At 52.0% G+C, this 13873-nt stretch overlaps 1 protein-coding gene across 1 annotated transcript in view; it reads left to right on the forward strand.

Moving 5' to 3' along the window:
• The window catches only part of LCP2 (lymphocyte cytosolic protein 2), a 43478-nt gene that overhangs the window by 13161 nt on the left and 16444 nt on the right, over nt 1-13873 (forward strand). The window contains exons 4-10 of the mRNA XM_040630306.1: nt 5785-5850; nt 6290-6321; nt 6930-6967; nt 9485-9686; nt 11722-11819; nt 13244-13310; nt 13415-13498. Coding sequence (XP_040486240.1) covers nt 5785-5850; nt 6290-6321; nt 6930-6967; nt 9485-9686; nt 11722-11819; nt 13244-13310; nt 13415-13498 — 587 coding nt within the window. The remainder of the gene's footprint in view (nt 1-5784; nt 5851-6289; nt 6322-6929; nt 6968-9484; nt 9687-11721; nt 11820-13243; nt 13311-13414; nt 13499-13873) is intronic.

The raw sequence follows: 13873 nt of genomic DNA on the forward strand, positions 1-13873 counted from the left end.
AAGCTTAGAGGAAATGATGGGGAAATCATAGTACGCACTGAACGAGTGTTAGCAGTTCCTGTTATTTTATGCAAAATCCCAATGAGTACAGTTCTAAGTTTTTACTGATCATGCTATCTTGCCAAAGTGGGGGGGGGTGATTAAAGACTAGAAAGGCATGGGCTTTGGAGCAAGAGAGAGTCGAGTTCTAAAGTGGGCTCTGCCTCCCACCAGCCGTGGGAGTGTGGGCAAGTCCCATCAACCCTCCGAACCTGTGTCCTCATCCGTAGAAGGGGAAAGAACTAGCTCTTGGGGAGTGCTAGGTTTGAAAGGAGGCAGCCCACACAAGCAGTCTGGGGCTGTCCTTGATGCAGATAGATATTCAATACTGATTTGTTCTGTTCCCTCGTACATAGGTTCATTTGCCATAATCATTACCCCAAAGGGCTACGGGAAAGAAATCGTGTTTATGCACAGCAGACCGAAACAAGATTACACTCCTCTGAATATCTGCATTTTCTTCCCCCATGCTTAAAAAAAAATCTCTATTAAATAGATTTGTAAGAAGGCAGATTCTGGTGAGGAAGGCTTTGTCTCCGGATACAGCTACTCTCTCAGACAGTTTCTCCCAGAGATACCCCAAATACTGTAATGGAGGAGATTTTTTAAATAAAACAGCAAAGCTTCCTTTACAGGGATGGGCTTAAAGCCCTTGGTATAGCCGAGCCTTATCTGGCTTAATCAGTAGAATACATGTTCAAGTCTGCTGAAGCCTACTTGGAGCTTATTTTAAAATGTGATGAGTTTTATATTTAAATCCATAGTGTAACTTAAAAAAAAATAAAGAGAAGAGAGTGATGGGTGGTGGTGTAGGCAACAGATAGACGTTGGATGGGTCTGTATCGTGTGTTCCCATTATACCCATTACCGAGAGTGGATTTAGGCTAGGAAAATAGGAAAAGCGAAGATCCCATGAGAGAGGGAATACAGTAAGATCTGGTTATTTGCCCAACCTTCTGCTGAAGCCGCAGGCCTCCTAATAGCAGAGTCAGCCTGCCTGAGAATCTGCAGGGAAGGAAGGAGGGAGCAAGGATGGAGGGAGGGACCCAGAGGTAAGCAGGCCGTTCCTGGACCCCTTAAAGAATGTGACCCAGCCTCCCCACAGAACTGTTACAATGGCAGGTCTGTCTGCACCATGTTCCTTCCCTCTCCCATCCATGGGCTAATCCCTGTCCAGGTAGCCAGTCCTCCCCACAGGAGAAGTGCCTCCCTTCAAGTGACGGCCACTCCTCCCCCAAAGCAAGTGCGGAAAACCTGACTTCCCAGCCCAGCTCTACATTACATCTGCTCATGTGGCCCTTGACAAAACCCCCTCTCAGTGCCTCGCTTCCTTGGTGGTAAGAAACGGGGATAATCTGTGTACCACAAAATAATTGTGGAGCACAAGTAAAATACTATATGTAAAATCATAGGGGGTACAGGCTGAGAAGCGGGGAGACCACACTAGGCCCTCCCACACGTGCTTCTCCCCGAGGCCTGAGATGAGGGTGAAAGGCACCTCCCTGAGCCCCAAGACCCGCACCTGGCTTCTCACGTGACAAGGACAGAACTTTCGGGGGTCTGGCTCTTGGTTCAAAGAGGCTGACTTAGGGGTGGAACCCTGTTTTCCTTCAAAGAAGGATGAAATCCATTTGCAATGACATGGATGGAACTGAGGGATTATGCTGAGTGAAATCAGTCAATCAGAGAAAGACAATTATCATATGATCTCGCTCATAGGTGGAATCCAAGAAACAAAACTGGTGAACATAGGGGAAGGGAAGGAAAAATAAAGTAAGATGAAAACAGAGAGGGAGACAAACCATGAAAGACGCTTAACTCTAGGGACCAAACTGAGGGTTGCTGGATGGGCGGGGTTAGGGGGCATGGGGTCACAGGATGATGGGCGGTAAGGAGGCATGGGATGTCATGAGTGCTGGGTGTTCTTTGCAACTGACGAATCACTGAATTCTACCCCTGAAACTAGTAAAGCAGCCTATGTGAACTATCCTGAATTTCAATGAAACCTAAAAAAATAATGTAAATAAAATAAAACAAAGGAAGAAATGCAGAGCAAGGGCCGGAGCCAGAGTGAGAATGTGCACTGGGTGCCTGCGGAGGGGCTAAGATGGGGACAGAGGACAGGCGGGTAGTGAGGCGGGTGGAGAGCTGCAGGGGAGCGCAGAGCTGAGCAAACAGACTTCGCCTCTCCTGGGCCTGGGAACGGGTCCTGTCGTCCTGGGAGGGAGCAGTGTGCCCTCCGAAATCCCAGTCAAGGGAGCAAGGCCGGGAAGAGGGGGAGAAGGAAAGCTCCCTAAAGCTCCTACTGTGAGAGCTATGGTGAGCAATGCATTTGCACGGTAAGCCTGTGAACACGACAGGAACACCTGTGACAAGGGAGGCAACAGAGGGACAGTCCTGGAGTAGCCTGCTCTTCCTGTGCTCTCTGGGCTCTGGTACTTCCTCTCCTGTTCCGTTTCCTGCTGCCCTGGCCTTCCCCCTCCTCCCTCCCTGCCCGCCTTTCTTTTTATACTTTCTTTCTTACTTCTCTGTGACGAGCAAAGTTGATTTCAAAACGCAACGTGGACCTCCACTTGCCCTTGGTAAAGCACAAGGAACCACCGAAAAGGAGACCATATCCTCCTCCTCTCCCCCATCTTTTCCCCTATCTCCTCCCCCTTCTCCTCCTCTATCTCCTCCTCCCCATCTCCTCCTTGTTTTCCTCCTCCTCCTCTCCTCCTTATCCTCCTCCTTCCTCCTCCTTCAAATTAAAAAATAAAAGTCCAAGAATACTAAGAACAACAAAATTGATTCATAACCTTTTCAGACTATAAGAATCGCCAGGAAAATGGTTGGTGTTACTGCCCCAGGCCTCACTCCTATGGGTTCTGCTGGGTTAAGCCTGCAGTGAGCCCGGTAACCTGTGTGTAATTCCACAGTCAGGCTGGCCAGGGATTCCCTCAGCAGGGCTAACCTTCTCACTTTGCTGGGGAGGAACTGGAGCCTCGGGCGGGCAGACGCCTTGCCGGAGGTCATACGGTAGGCATGGCTTACGGGGCAGGATGTCGCAGTCAGACTTGGGACAAGGACCCACATTGCGTCTTCCACCCTTCCACAGGAAGGGCCTGTGACCGAACAGTCAGAGACTGGACTCCGTCACGCAGCAAGCTAGGACTGCAACAGCATGGGACCCACCTTGCTGCATGGCTTGACTTCCTGTCAGAGGCTTCAGCCCCGATTCGGGGGCCCGTTTATCCCTACAACAAGGCAAAGCAGACAGAACCATGTCTACCTGCTGCCCAGCGCTGGTGCTGAGTGAGGCCTGGGGTTTGTGGGGAGGAGGAGGAATGAGTCACCTCCGGCCACTCACTGTCACTTGGTTCTCTGTGGGTGTGAGAGTGGGGGACAACTTTGAAGGTTCGCAACCACCTCCCCGCCCCGTCCCTCAGCGGTGCTGCCAGCCGGCCTGGACGGCGTTCTCTGAGGCCAGCCAAAACAGGAGGGCCCTGGGAGCCCCTGTCTCGCTGCAAGCTGGCCTGCTGGGCCCTGCTCTGCATTCTGTCACCTCTTTGCTGCTCTTTGGTAGGGCCTGCGGTTTGACATTTCCTTCCTTAGCCAGTTAGAGCCCCAGAAGCCTCCAGCCTGGCTGCTAAAGATACTGGTGAGAAGGGCCACCGCAGAGAGTAGGAGGGCTCCTCAGGAGCAAAGCAGCTCTGTGAGCTGGTCAGAGCCAGCCAAGCTCTTTGGGAGGGACCGTTTGAGGGGCAGCCCCACCCCACTTTTCCCGGGTCACTGCCGAAATGTCATCTCTGTGCGGAGGCCCGCTGGTTTTCAATCGCGCCCGCACCCCACCCATGCGTTCCCGCCCCCGCCCCCACCTCCATCGCATGTGTGTATACACAACACTCACCTAGAATTTCACTTCCTGAAACGTTCATTGTTTGTCTCTTTCCGCTAGCATGAAAGCTCCTTGAGAACAGGCCTTTGCTTTGTTCATTGAGGCATCCTGAGCGCTCGGCTGAGCCACCGGCACTTTGAAGGCCCTTAACGCGCACTGTTGAGCAGAGGCAGGCCCGCGTGGGAGGGGCTGCTGCGGCCACCACGGCCTGATCTGCCGAGATGTGGGCGCCAACAGGGCTCCCTTGGTGGCTCTGAAGGATCCATTCCATCCCACATGTCAGAGGAGGGAGGAGAGGGACTCCCCTCAGCTTCTCAAAATAATCTCGGAAAGGAAACCAAAGAAGTGTGACACGAGCGCTCCGGCGGTGTGGTCTGGAGGCTGCCGCTGCCAAGTCCCCACTCCTGAGCTAAAGCAAATCCCAGTGGTGACATTACAGGGGAGGACTGAACCTTACCCTCTTTCCTTCTCCTTCCCTGTAAGGCCCCAGTGTGTTTATGAAATGCATCCTGTCTTCTAGTGAGGGCGAAGGGCTCCGAGCAGCCGTTCCCTGGGACCGTGGAGAAGTGGGGGGTGGGAGCCTGGGGGCGTGATGAGGGAAGCAGGAAGTAGTGGGTTCTAAGGACCACCTTTGCCAACTTAGCAAGTTTGTTTTAGGCCAGACTTGTTACCTTGAGATGGTCACTTAACGGAAGGAATGTAGATCCCGGCTCAGTCTCAGATGGGCCACGGGCTCCACGACCTGGGCTCCTGGGCAGCTTGGAGCATAGAGGAAATTAACACAAGGCCGTGCTAGGTTGAAAATTAGCTGCCCTGGGAATTAGGGAGCCTGGCTTTGCGGTGGGTGTGTTTTGTCAGGAGGGGTCAGCTTCATCACTAACCTACTCTGTGAGCCCCTGCGGCCTCATCTATAAAATGACATTGAATTAGATCATCTTTGAGGCTCTTCCAGCTGCTTCCCTGTCTCTAGGAAATACTGAGCCCGTGTACTAATGAGGGTTCCCTTGGTCTCAGTAGTGGGTGCTAAGGAGGGCTGGCGTCTCCTGTCCTGGAGACTTGAGAGACACCGTGGATTGGACACTGACTGCTGGGGTGTGCTTGGGGGGTTGTCCTGTTCGTGGAGGCCCTCCGCGTTCTGGGGTTTGAGGATTTGCTAACTCACAGCACCTGAGGACTAAGAGTATCGCCAAAGGTCCTGGCCGAGGTTGGCCTCAGGACATGGGTGAATCCAGGAGTCTCCCACTCTATAGGATGTATCCTGATTGGGAAAGTTTCTCTGAATTTTATAAAAATCCGCATCACCGAGGAGGAGGCAAAGGGGAGGAGGAGAGGGATGAAAGGAGAGACAGACCAAAGAACAGCTCACCAGAGCTCCTGTCAAGCTCTACAACGAGCAGCTAATTCCTCTAGGTTTCAGAGAGGGTCTGGGGGTTTCTGGAAGCCTGACATCACCACAGGGACGTTAAACCAAGAGTCAGGGGACCTCAGCCCCAGGAGCAGTAAGACCGTAAAATACACGGTGGTCGAATCCAGGTTGTAAGGCTCCAGAATTTCAGAAAAGGGGAGCCAGGTGAGAGCTGGCAGGTCTTCCCAGAGGGTCTTTAGGTTCACTGAGGAGGCCGAGCCAGCACAGAGGGCCTGCTGGGCAGGGGCAGGCACCGGGGAGCCGATGAAGGTGGCAACTTCTGGGAGGAGGTGAGGAGCAGTGGTCCTGTGGAGGGGACTGGCTGGAGGCCAGAGGACGAGGCTGGTCAAGTTCGGCCCGGATGTCCGAGGTTATGCAGATCAGGGAACTCCAGGACTAAGGAGAAGTTTGGACTGGGGGAGAGACGATGGTTTTGTCACCTTATCTGTCTTTTATCTTGTAGGATTCTCAGTAAGTTAAGTCAAGAAATCAACAAGAATGAAGAGAGAAGGAGCATCTTCACACGCAAGTGAGTGGGGGAGCCAAGAGTCTAGTGACACTGTAACGAAATCCAAAGAATTTTCAAACCCAAGTTGAACCCAAGCACAGGACTGTTTTTGTCCCAATTTTTGACCTGCAGCACCCCAGGGTCTTGAAGCTGGGGCCAAGGAGGAGAGGGAGAGTTCTTTTACTCTGCCTCGCATCCTGCCCCTGGGTCTGTGACTTCAGGGGAACTTCCCCTAAAGAGTCAGGCAGTCATGAGCTCCCAGTTACACCACCAATGTGACTTTGATAGTTTCCAGAATTTTCGGACAGCCTGGCCCAGGTTGCTAAGCAACAAGGACACCAGTCCTACATGGTGAGCTCTACCCCCTACTGGGGGCTCCTCTTGCAGGGCTGCATTGAGGAAAGAGGGAGGTGCCCCTAAGCCAGTAACATCATTAATGCAATGCTGTTTGCCTCTGCAGACCCCAAGTCCAGCGGTTTCCTGAAGAGACAGGTAAAGGGCTCAGGGGTGGGAGTGATTGCTTTAGGAGGAGACAGGCACTTCAGTTCTTCTGTCTGCCGGTTCCTGGGGTCCTGGGGTATTGTGCAATCGACCTTATTCACTAGTCTGTCAGGCAGTACTTTCCCAGAAAGAGGTTTGGGTTCAACTTGAGAGCAGGAGAGGTGTTACTATGCCAGGCCTGGCTTACGGCCCCTGCTTAGCTGGGAGCCTCTACAGATCTGAGCTGAGGAACTGTGTGGGGAAGCATGGGAGGACCCAGGCTTTGACTGACCACCTGAACAAAGCCAGTGCCCCTCCATCTGGATCTTTAAAGCTTTAAAGAAGCTTTAGGGATCGGTCCCCAGGGTCTGTGTATTTTAAAGTCCTCTTGGGTGACTGTTCTGTGGTGAAAGGTTGGGAACCACCACTGCCTTCTGATAGAATGAGCTGCTCAGGTGGTAATTCTAGAGCTGATACTAAATCAACCCCCAGGTATGAGGAAGGTAGGATGAAGGCCTGGGATGGGCGGTGGTCTGTGAGTACATCATATGGGGTGCTGCTTTGACTTTCCTTCTAGAGGCTTCTTTTGGTACTGATGATGGTGTTATCTTCTTCCACAGAGAGCCATGAAGAGGACAATGGGGGCTGGTCATCCTTTGTGAGTATGGTGTGGGCTCTTCTACCCTTACAGTGGTTTGCAGAGCACCTTTGTAATAAGGAACTAGCAAGATGCCAATATTACCCTCCCCCGGGCGTCGTAAAATGTGTTCTCTAAAGGTCGGATACTAAACATTTCCAGCTTTGCCAGCCACACGGCCTCTAGCTCATCTACTCACCTCTGCTTTTATAGCACAGTACTAGCCATGGATGACCGCTGAACAATAACGTTTGGCCGTGTGCCAAAACAGACAGTGGGCCAGATTTGGCCCCTGGGCTGGAGTTTGCAGATCACACCATTGTTTACTATTATCACCCCCACAGCAGGGCCTTCGCAAACTCCCTCCCCTAGATGGTATACACTAAAGTAGCTTAAAATAGCTTTTCTCATAGACTTAAATCCCCACTGGTGACACAGAGGGAAAGGGATTTCGGAATCGACTATTAGCCCCGTAAAGATCTCAGGGAAAGTCCAATCCAATTGGGTTTTATGTTGGAGGGGTCACAGTGACCCCTTTCAGAGTCTGATGAACTCAGGGTATCCTCTTCCCGAAGACTGCACTCAGTCACTAGGCATAAAGCCGGACTCTGGCGAAGCACTCGATCATGGCTGGGAGCCCGGTGTGTTCATTTTACAGATGAAGCAGCTGAGCCACACAGCTAGTTAGAGGCAAGGCTGGGACCCAGGTGGCCCCATCCTCAGTCTAGTGGTCTTCCTGGTAAGCAGCCACCTCAGTGCCTTTAGGAAGCAGGTAAAACATCCCTCGTCCTATTGGGATTCTGGCAAAAGGAAGCATTGCATTTGAAAAATGCCGGCTAAGTCTGTGCTTTCTATAAGAAGACAAAGGAATTGGACAGCTTTATTTTGTACAAAAGGGAAAACGGACCAGCGTTTCCCCCAAACTGTGTACAGGTTTGCACAGAAGCTGCATCTTTGCCCCTACAAAGGGCCATGTGGTCCCTCCTTGTGGGAGCCCAGCCCAAAGCTAGGGTCTTTCACCCTCTCCACAAACACAGGCTTTCCAGTAGCCACTGCCTCTAACGCTCGTGGGTTCCAGTGCACCCCCAGCCCCGCACAGGGCGCCAGGGGGGCAGGGGTGGCGACAAGGCACCCAACCATGTGAGTATTTTATAGCACGGATGACGTATGCACACAGCAGAATGGGATTAGGAACAAATACAGGCGTGCAAATTCAGGAGCCAAATCTTCAGGGAAACTGCTGTTCTAGAAGTGGAGAGGAAAAGTCTGTTGTTGGGAAAGGCTTCCAGAGTAAAGGCTGGTAGAAAGCAGGAGCAAGGGGGCCGGGGTGTGTAGGCAGAGATAATCTAGGGATTCCTCTGTCAGTCAAGGGCACTGAGTGGGTCTGCTAGGGACACAGGTGGAGACTGCTATCCCCAAGTCCCCTGACTCAGGGGTTCCATCCCCTGCTCTCAAGTTATAGGAACACAGAAGACAGGATGAAGTCTTTCTTGGAGTTCAGGAAGACACTCAACCTCACTTTGCCTTCCAATATTTAAAAAAACTTTCCTCAAATCAAACATGAACACAGGAATCTTTCAACTGATCAACTTAGTCTTTCTTAAGTCACGTAGCAAAGCTATGAGGGTTTCTAGGCTACTGGTACACATCCTTCCTCGTCAAAATGCGACCTCCCACAAGCTTCTTTCCTTACTGCCCTTGACTTTAGAGGACTGCCCTGGGCTCATTTACACCCCAGATGACTTTGGCATGCGAGCGACGAGGCGCCCGTCCTACGCCGGCTGACGGGACCACCTCTGCTGGGGAAACCATGACGGTGACTGCCCACTTTCATGCGCAGACTCAAAGGCAGTCACTCAGTCCCCAGGGTGCACTGTCCCCGGGGCCCACAAAGAAGCACAGAAAATACAACACAAAGTTTAAAATTTAGCAAAAGAGTCTCTTCCAAAAAAGCAGCTTCAAACTCAGTGTCAGATGTCATGAATAATAAGCCGTTGTTTCTCCACACTCAGCTCTCAGCCACAAGAACCAGGCAGCCCTGACTCTCCCCTCTTAGACACAATTTAATCTGCCTTCTAATTAACAGGCTTTGGTTATCTGGTTTCCCCATGAGCATGGCCTTCCTCACTGCACTAGGTTATAACGAGCACAGGCACACCAAGAACAGAACTGACAATTAACTAGCGGCATCGCAAATGCTCCAGGAATAAAAAATGTGTTTACTCAAAACAGAGCTGGCTCTCCCACCCATCTATTCCTGTGCCCTCCTCCTTTCTTCTGCTTTTCTCTCTTGTGCAAAAAGGTGTAAAGGAAAACGCACTCGCCTCGTGGCCCTAAAGTCCTCGATGGAGGTTCCAAGTCCACGACTCGCTGGCCCCATGATATTGCACTCCCCAGCCTCAGTGTCCTCCTCTGTAAAATGGGAGTGACCTCCCACGCCAGGACCGTTGTGAGGCTTGGCAGGGAGAGAATCGATGCGGGCGCAGGGGTGCCACGGAGCCTCTACAAACTGGTTGGTCCCCATCCCTGTGTTGGCAGGAGGAAGATGACTATGAGAGCCCCACCGACGATCAGAATGGGGACGACAATGATGACGACTACGAGTCGCCCAACGAGGAGGACGAGGCCCCCGCGGAAGACGATGCGGATTACGAGCCACCGCCCTCCAACGATGAGGAGGCCCTGCAGAACTCTATCCTGCCGGCCAAGCCTTTCCCCAACTCCAACTCCACGTACATCGGTAAGGCCCTGCGGCCCGGGCCGGCCGTGCTGACACCAGTGCCCATGCGGCACAAAGGAGCCCGCTAACGCCAGCTCAGCGGCTTCCCGGGTCTGTGTGGCTCTGGGCAGGTGACTCCCCCTCTCTGGGCCTCCATGTCCTCATCTATGAAATAGGACAATAAAAATGTAGAGCACAGAGGTTTGCTGGGAGGATGATACCTATTGCAGACAAATCATTGCCCGTGGTGGCTGATACCAATCCTGAACTACCACTCAAGGGTATTGGGCAGTGATGACTCATTTTGTGTGGGTCTTAGGTACTCACGAGTACCTTCCTGTTTCTCCCCAACTTTCAACCAACTCCTAGTTACGTGGCACTTCCACCCACAAACTGCCACAGTAAACATATCAGTACTAAGGGGGTTTGACCATCACTCAAGAAATTTAAACAGTATTTAAGATTTTTACTGTCAGTCTGTTCTTATCAGCCTGTTTCTCTCTCATTCATTCATTTCTCCACTCAACAACGACAGGTGTCCTCTGGTGAGCTGGGCGGCATTCTAAATGCCGAAATGGGAAATGGTCAGGAAAGAAGACATGGCCCCCGCCTCGTGGGTCTTACACGCTAGGAGTGGTGGTGACAGAAAGTAGGCTTCTGCACACTTGCACTGCAGAGTGTCACAGAATCAGCGAGAAAGTTGATGATCTAGCCCGTGAACCAGTGGATACTACTCATCCTTTCTGCTGGACAACACTGTTGCCATGCGAAAGCCCTTTCACAAACCCTGTGTCAGCATTTCGTTTTGTCTTTTTAAGCACACCGTATGATACGGGGAAGAAGGATCGAGCCTGTTTCATATACAGGGAAATGGAGGCCCAGAGAAGACACGGATAATTAAGTCATTGAGTGCCTCATGTGTGCCAGTTATGGAACCACAGAGTAAGACAGTCCTTACCCCCAGAGATTTCATAGTCTAGTGGGTGAGGTGACTTCAAACGCACACAGCACCAATGAGTTAATTAAACCATGATCTATAGAAGACAAGTGCGGGTGACAAGGCTGGGGCATATGCCAAGTCTGGCCTTGCTTCCCTTAAGATAAGAGATTTAAGTTGCAATTTCACAGATGACTGCGAGTTGGCCGTGGAGTGGAGGTGGGGATATGGAAAGTGAAGGTGGATATTTTCCACCTCAGGAATGGCCATGCAAAGGCCCTGTGGCTCAAAGGAGCATAGCATGTCAGAGGTGCTGAGAGTTGGTCAGTGTGGGTGGAGAGGCATCAGATTAGACCAGGCTTGCCCAAGTTCTGAACCCCCTTCTCTGTGGAAGAACAACACCGCTCCAAGGCTGGGACTCCGGTGAGGCAACAGAGGCCCCCAGGGCACAGAATGTAAGGAGGTCCTCAGTCACAGTCCTGGCCTGGCCTTTCCCCCGTCACAGGGATGGGACATGGATAGCCTATCAACTTGGCCTAGGGTTGCTTCAGTGGGATCAGAGTTCTATGAGTTTCTGTCCCAAGCAAGTCCAAGTAAGCAGTTAAGAGTCTGTGGATCCGGGGCTCCCAGTTGCCTCAGTCAGTGAAGCCTGTGACTCTTGATCCCGGGGCTATAAATTTGAGCCCCATGGTGAGTGTGTACAGATTACTTAAAAATAAAACCTTACAAAAAAAAAAAAAAGTCTGTGATTCAGTAACAAGAGTTGGTGACCAGCCCTTCCCTTTAAGCCAAGGGAGGAGCAAAAGGAGGAAGTGAGAGGGGGAGATCAGTCCAGAGCATTTGTGAGGGGAAGGAAGAGGACCCAGGACATGAGCCAGGAGGGCCAAGTTAACCCTGCCCTGGCACCTGGGTGTGTGTGTGTATAAGAGGGAGTGTCTGTGACACCCGGGCGGGCTGGTCTTGGGGCTGGTGGGGGTCTGCGGGATGGGGCGCCCCCCCCCCAGCACAGAGGTGCTCAGAGCTGGGTGCGGGGCTCTGCTGTTCCTGGACAACTCACCCCGCCTTGGCGTGGCATTTCTGCTTTCATTTCATTACCCTCTTGGCCTTGCTCTTCCGCAGACCGGCCCCCCTCCAGCAAAGTCCCGCAGCAGCCGCCCGTGCCCCCCCAGAGACCGATGGCAGTGCTCCCTCCTCCGCCCGTAGGCCGGAGTCACACGGTAGGCCTCCTCGCCTTCTTCCCTGGTGCTGTGTCCACTTTGATCCTTCCTTTGCCAGAGAAAAGCCTCTACGTCTCTTTACCCAATGCTGACTAGTAAAAAAAAGATTATATATAGGCTGGGAACATGCAAACCCAAGCACTCGCAGTGAGGGGGCTTTGGGGGTGACCTACAAGTGACGTCATAGTGCATGTCATCGGCATTTTCTTTTTACCCCAGGCAATTTAAACTACTTCAACAATGAAGTAGTGCTATTATTTCCCACCTTTGAAATTAATAAAAACTGAAATAAACTCGAGGGACCAAGGTCAATAAATGGCCCCTACCGCTATCGCATGGGTCCCGAGCACCTTCTCGCCTGCAAGACGTGCGCCACCTGCTGGCCAGAGGCGGAAATTCCGCGAGCCGGAACCCCGGGGGGCGGGGGGTGGGGGAGAGACAGCAAACCCCCTTTCCCCTTTCTTCAAGCTTACAGCCTCAGGTCCTATGGGTCAAGTTAAGTACCCAGAGAGACCCCGAGAAATTCAGGCTAATGTGTCCATAGCTGGAAATGTGTTTTCTTCATAAGGGATCTGAGCACCTCGACAGCAGTGGCAATTGCCAAAGTGTCAGGGCTGCAAGGAGGGAGAGGATGTATTTTCCCCAAATCTCAAAATGCAGACCACACCATAGTTGGGACTTTTCATCTAAGCATACATGGCTTCCTCCTGTGTGCAGTTGTCTTGCAAAGGGGGCTCAGGGAGCTGAATTGAGCTACAAAGATTTTGCTTTGAAACCTGAAGGCCTCTACCTCCACTACTGGGATGCAGAATTCACTCATTCAGTCAACACATAGCTATTAGCTGCTACTGTGTGCCAAGCAGTGTTCCAGCTGCTAGGAATAGAGCACGAACAAGACAAATAAGGTCCCCGCCTTTATAAAGTTTCCATTTTGGTTAGGGGGAGGCAGATATTAAACAAGTAAACAGATGTATGCACAAGACAATTTGAGTAGTAATGTGTGGGTAGGGGAAAGAACATTCTAGGCAGAGGGAAACACAAGGACCGAGATGAGAAGGAGGGCATGAGCTTAAGATCTTGCAGGAACTCTAAGAAGACACTTGGCGTGGGAGCCCAGTGGGCACTGGAGAGAGGAGTCTAAGAAGGAGCTGGAAGGTGGACACACAGCGAGTTTTTATTGTGTTCCTAGTGCGATAGGGGCCACTCGAGGGCTTGGCAGGGGAGTGACATGCTCACTCCACGCCATGCAGATAATACCTCAGATGAAAGAGTGCAGGATGGGGATCTCACGGAAGAGGTTATTGTCCAGGAGAGAAATGGCAGGAAAGTGAACAGAGTCAGACAGATTTGGGGTGATAAAGCCACTAGGACTGTGGATGTATCCTAATGAGATGTTACCTAATATGTGGATCTTTTTTAAACAGCCACTCCCCCCACCCCAGCCAAACCACGAAGAGCCTAGCAGAAGTAGAAACCATAAAACAGCAAAGCGTAAGTACGGGGGCTGCCCTGTCTTGCCCACCGACCCACCTGTTCCCTCGGCCCCAGCCAACTGCTTTCTTCTTGTAATTGACTTCAGTCTTTTTCCCTTCCAGTCCCTGCTCCTTCCATAGACAGAAGCACGAAACCTCCCCTTGATCGTTCATTAGCCCCGTTTGACAGAGAGCCCTTCGCACTAGGTTGGTATCGCTCCATTTGATACATGGTGACCATGGCCAGTGTTTATAGAGTGCTTGCGGCGTGATCTTCACACGCATCACCACAATCATGATGGTACCCTGACGTGGGACTCTTAGCATCATCCTCATTTCATAGACCAGGCAACTGAGGCCCAGAGATAACTTTCCCAGATGACTCAGCTACCCAGCGATGGGGGTAGAGACTCAGCCCGAGATCAGACTGACTGCAGAGCCCCTGCTGTCAGCCCTGTGCTGGGCCTGCTTCTTCGTGGGTGCCGTGGATGCCGTGGGTACACGTACCCCATTGTCCTCCCACAGGCCGGGGTAGGAGGCATCGCAGTGCAGAGGGAGGGCCTGGGCAGAGCCAGGAGGTCT

This window comes from Ursus maritimus, unplaced genomic scaffold (assembly GCF_017311325.1).
Source record: "Ursus maritimus isolate PB19 unplaced genomic scaffold, ASM1731132v1 scaffold_15, whole genome shotgun sequence".
NCBI classification, from domain to species: domain Eukaryota; kingdom Metazoa; phylum Chordata; class Mammalia; order Carnivora; family Ursidae; genus Ursus; species Ursus maritimus.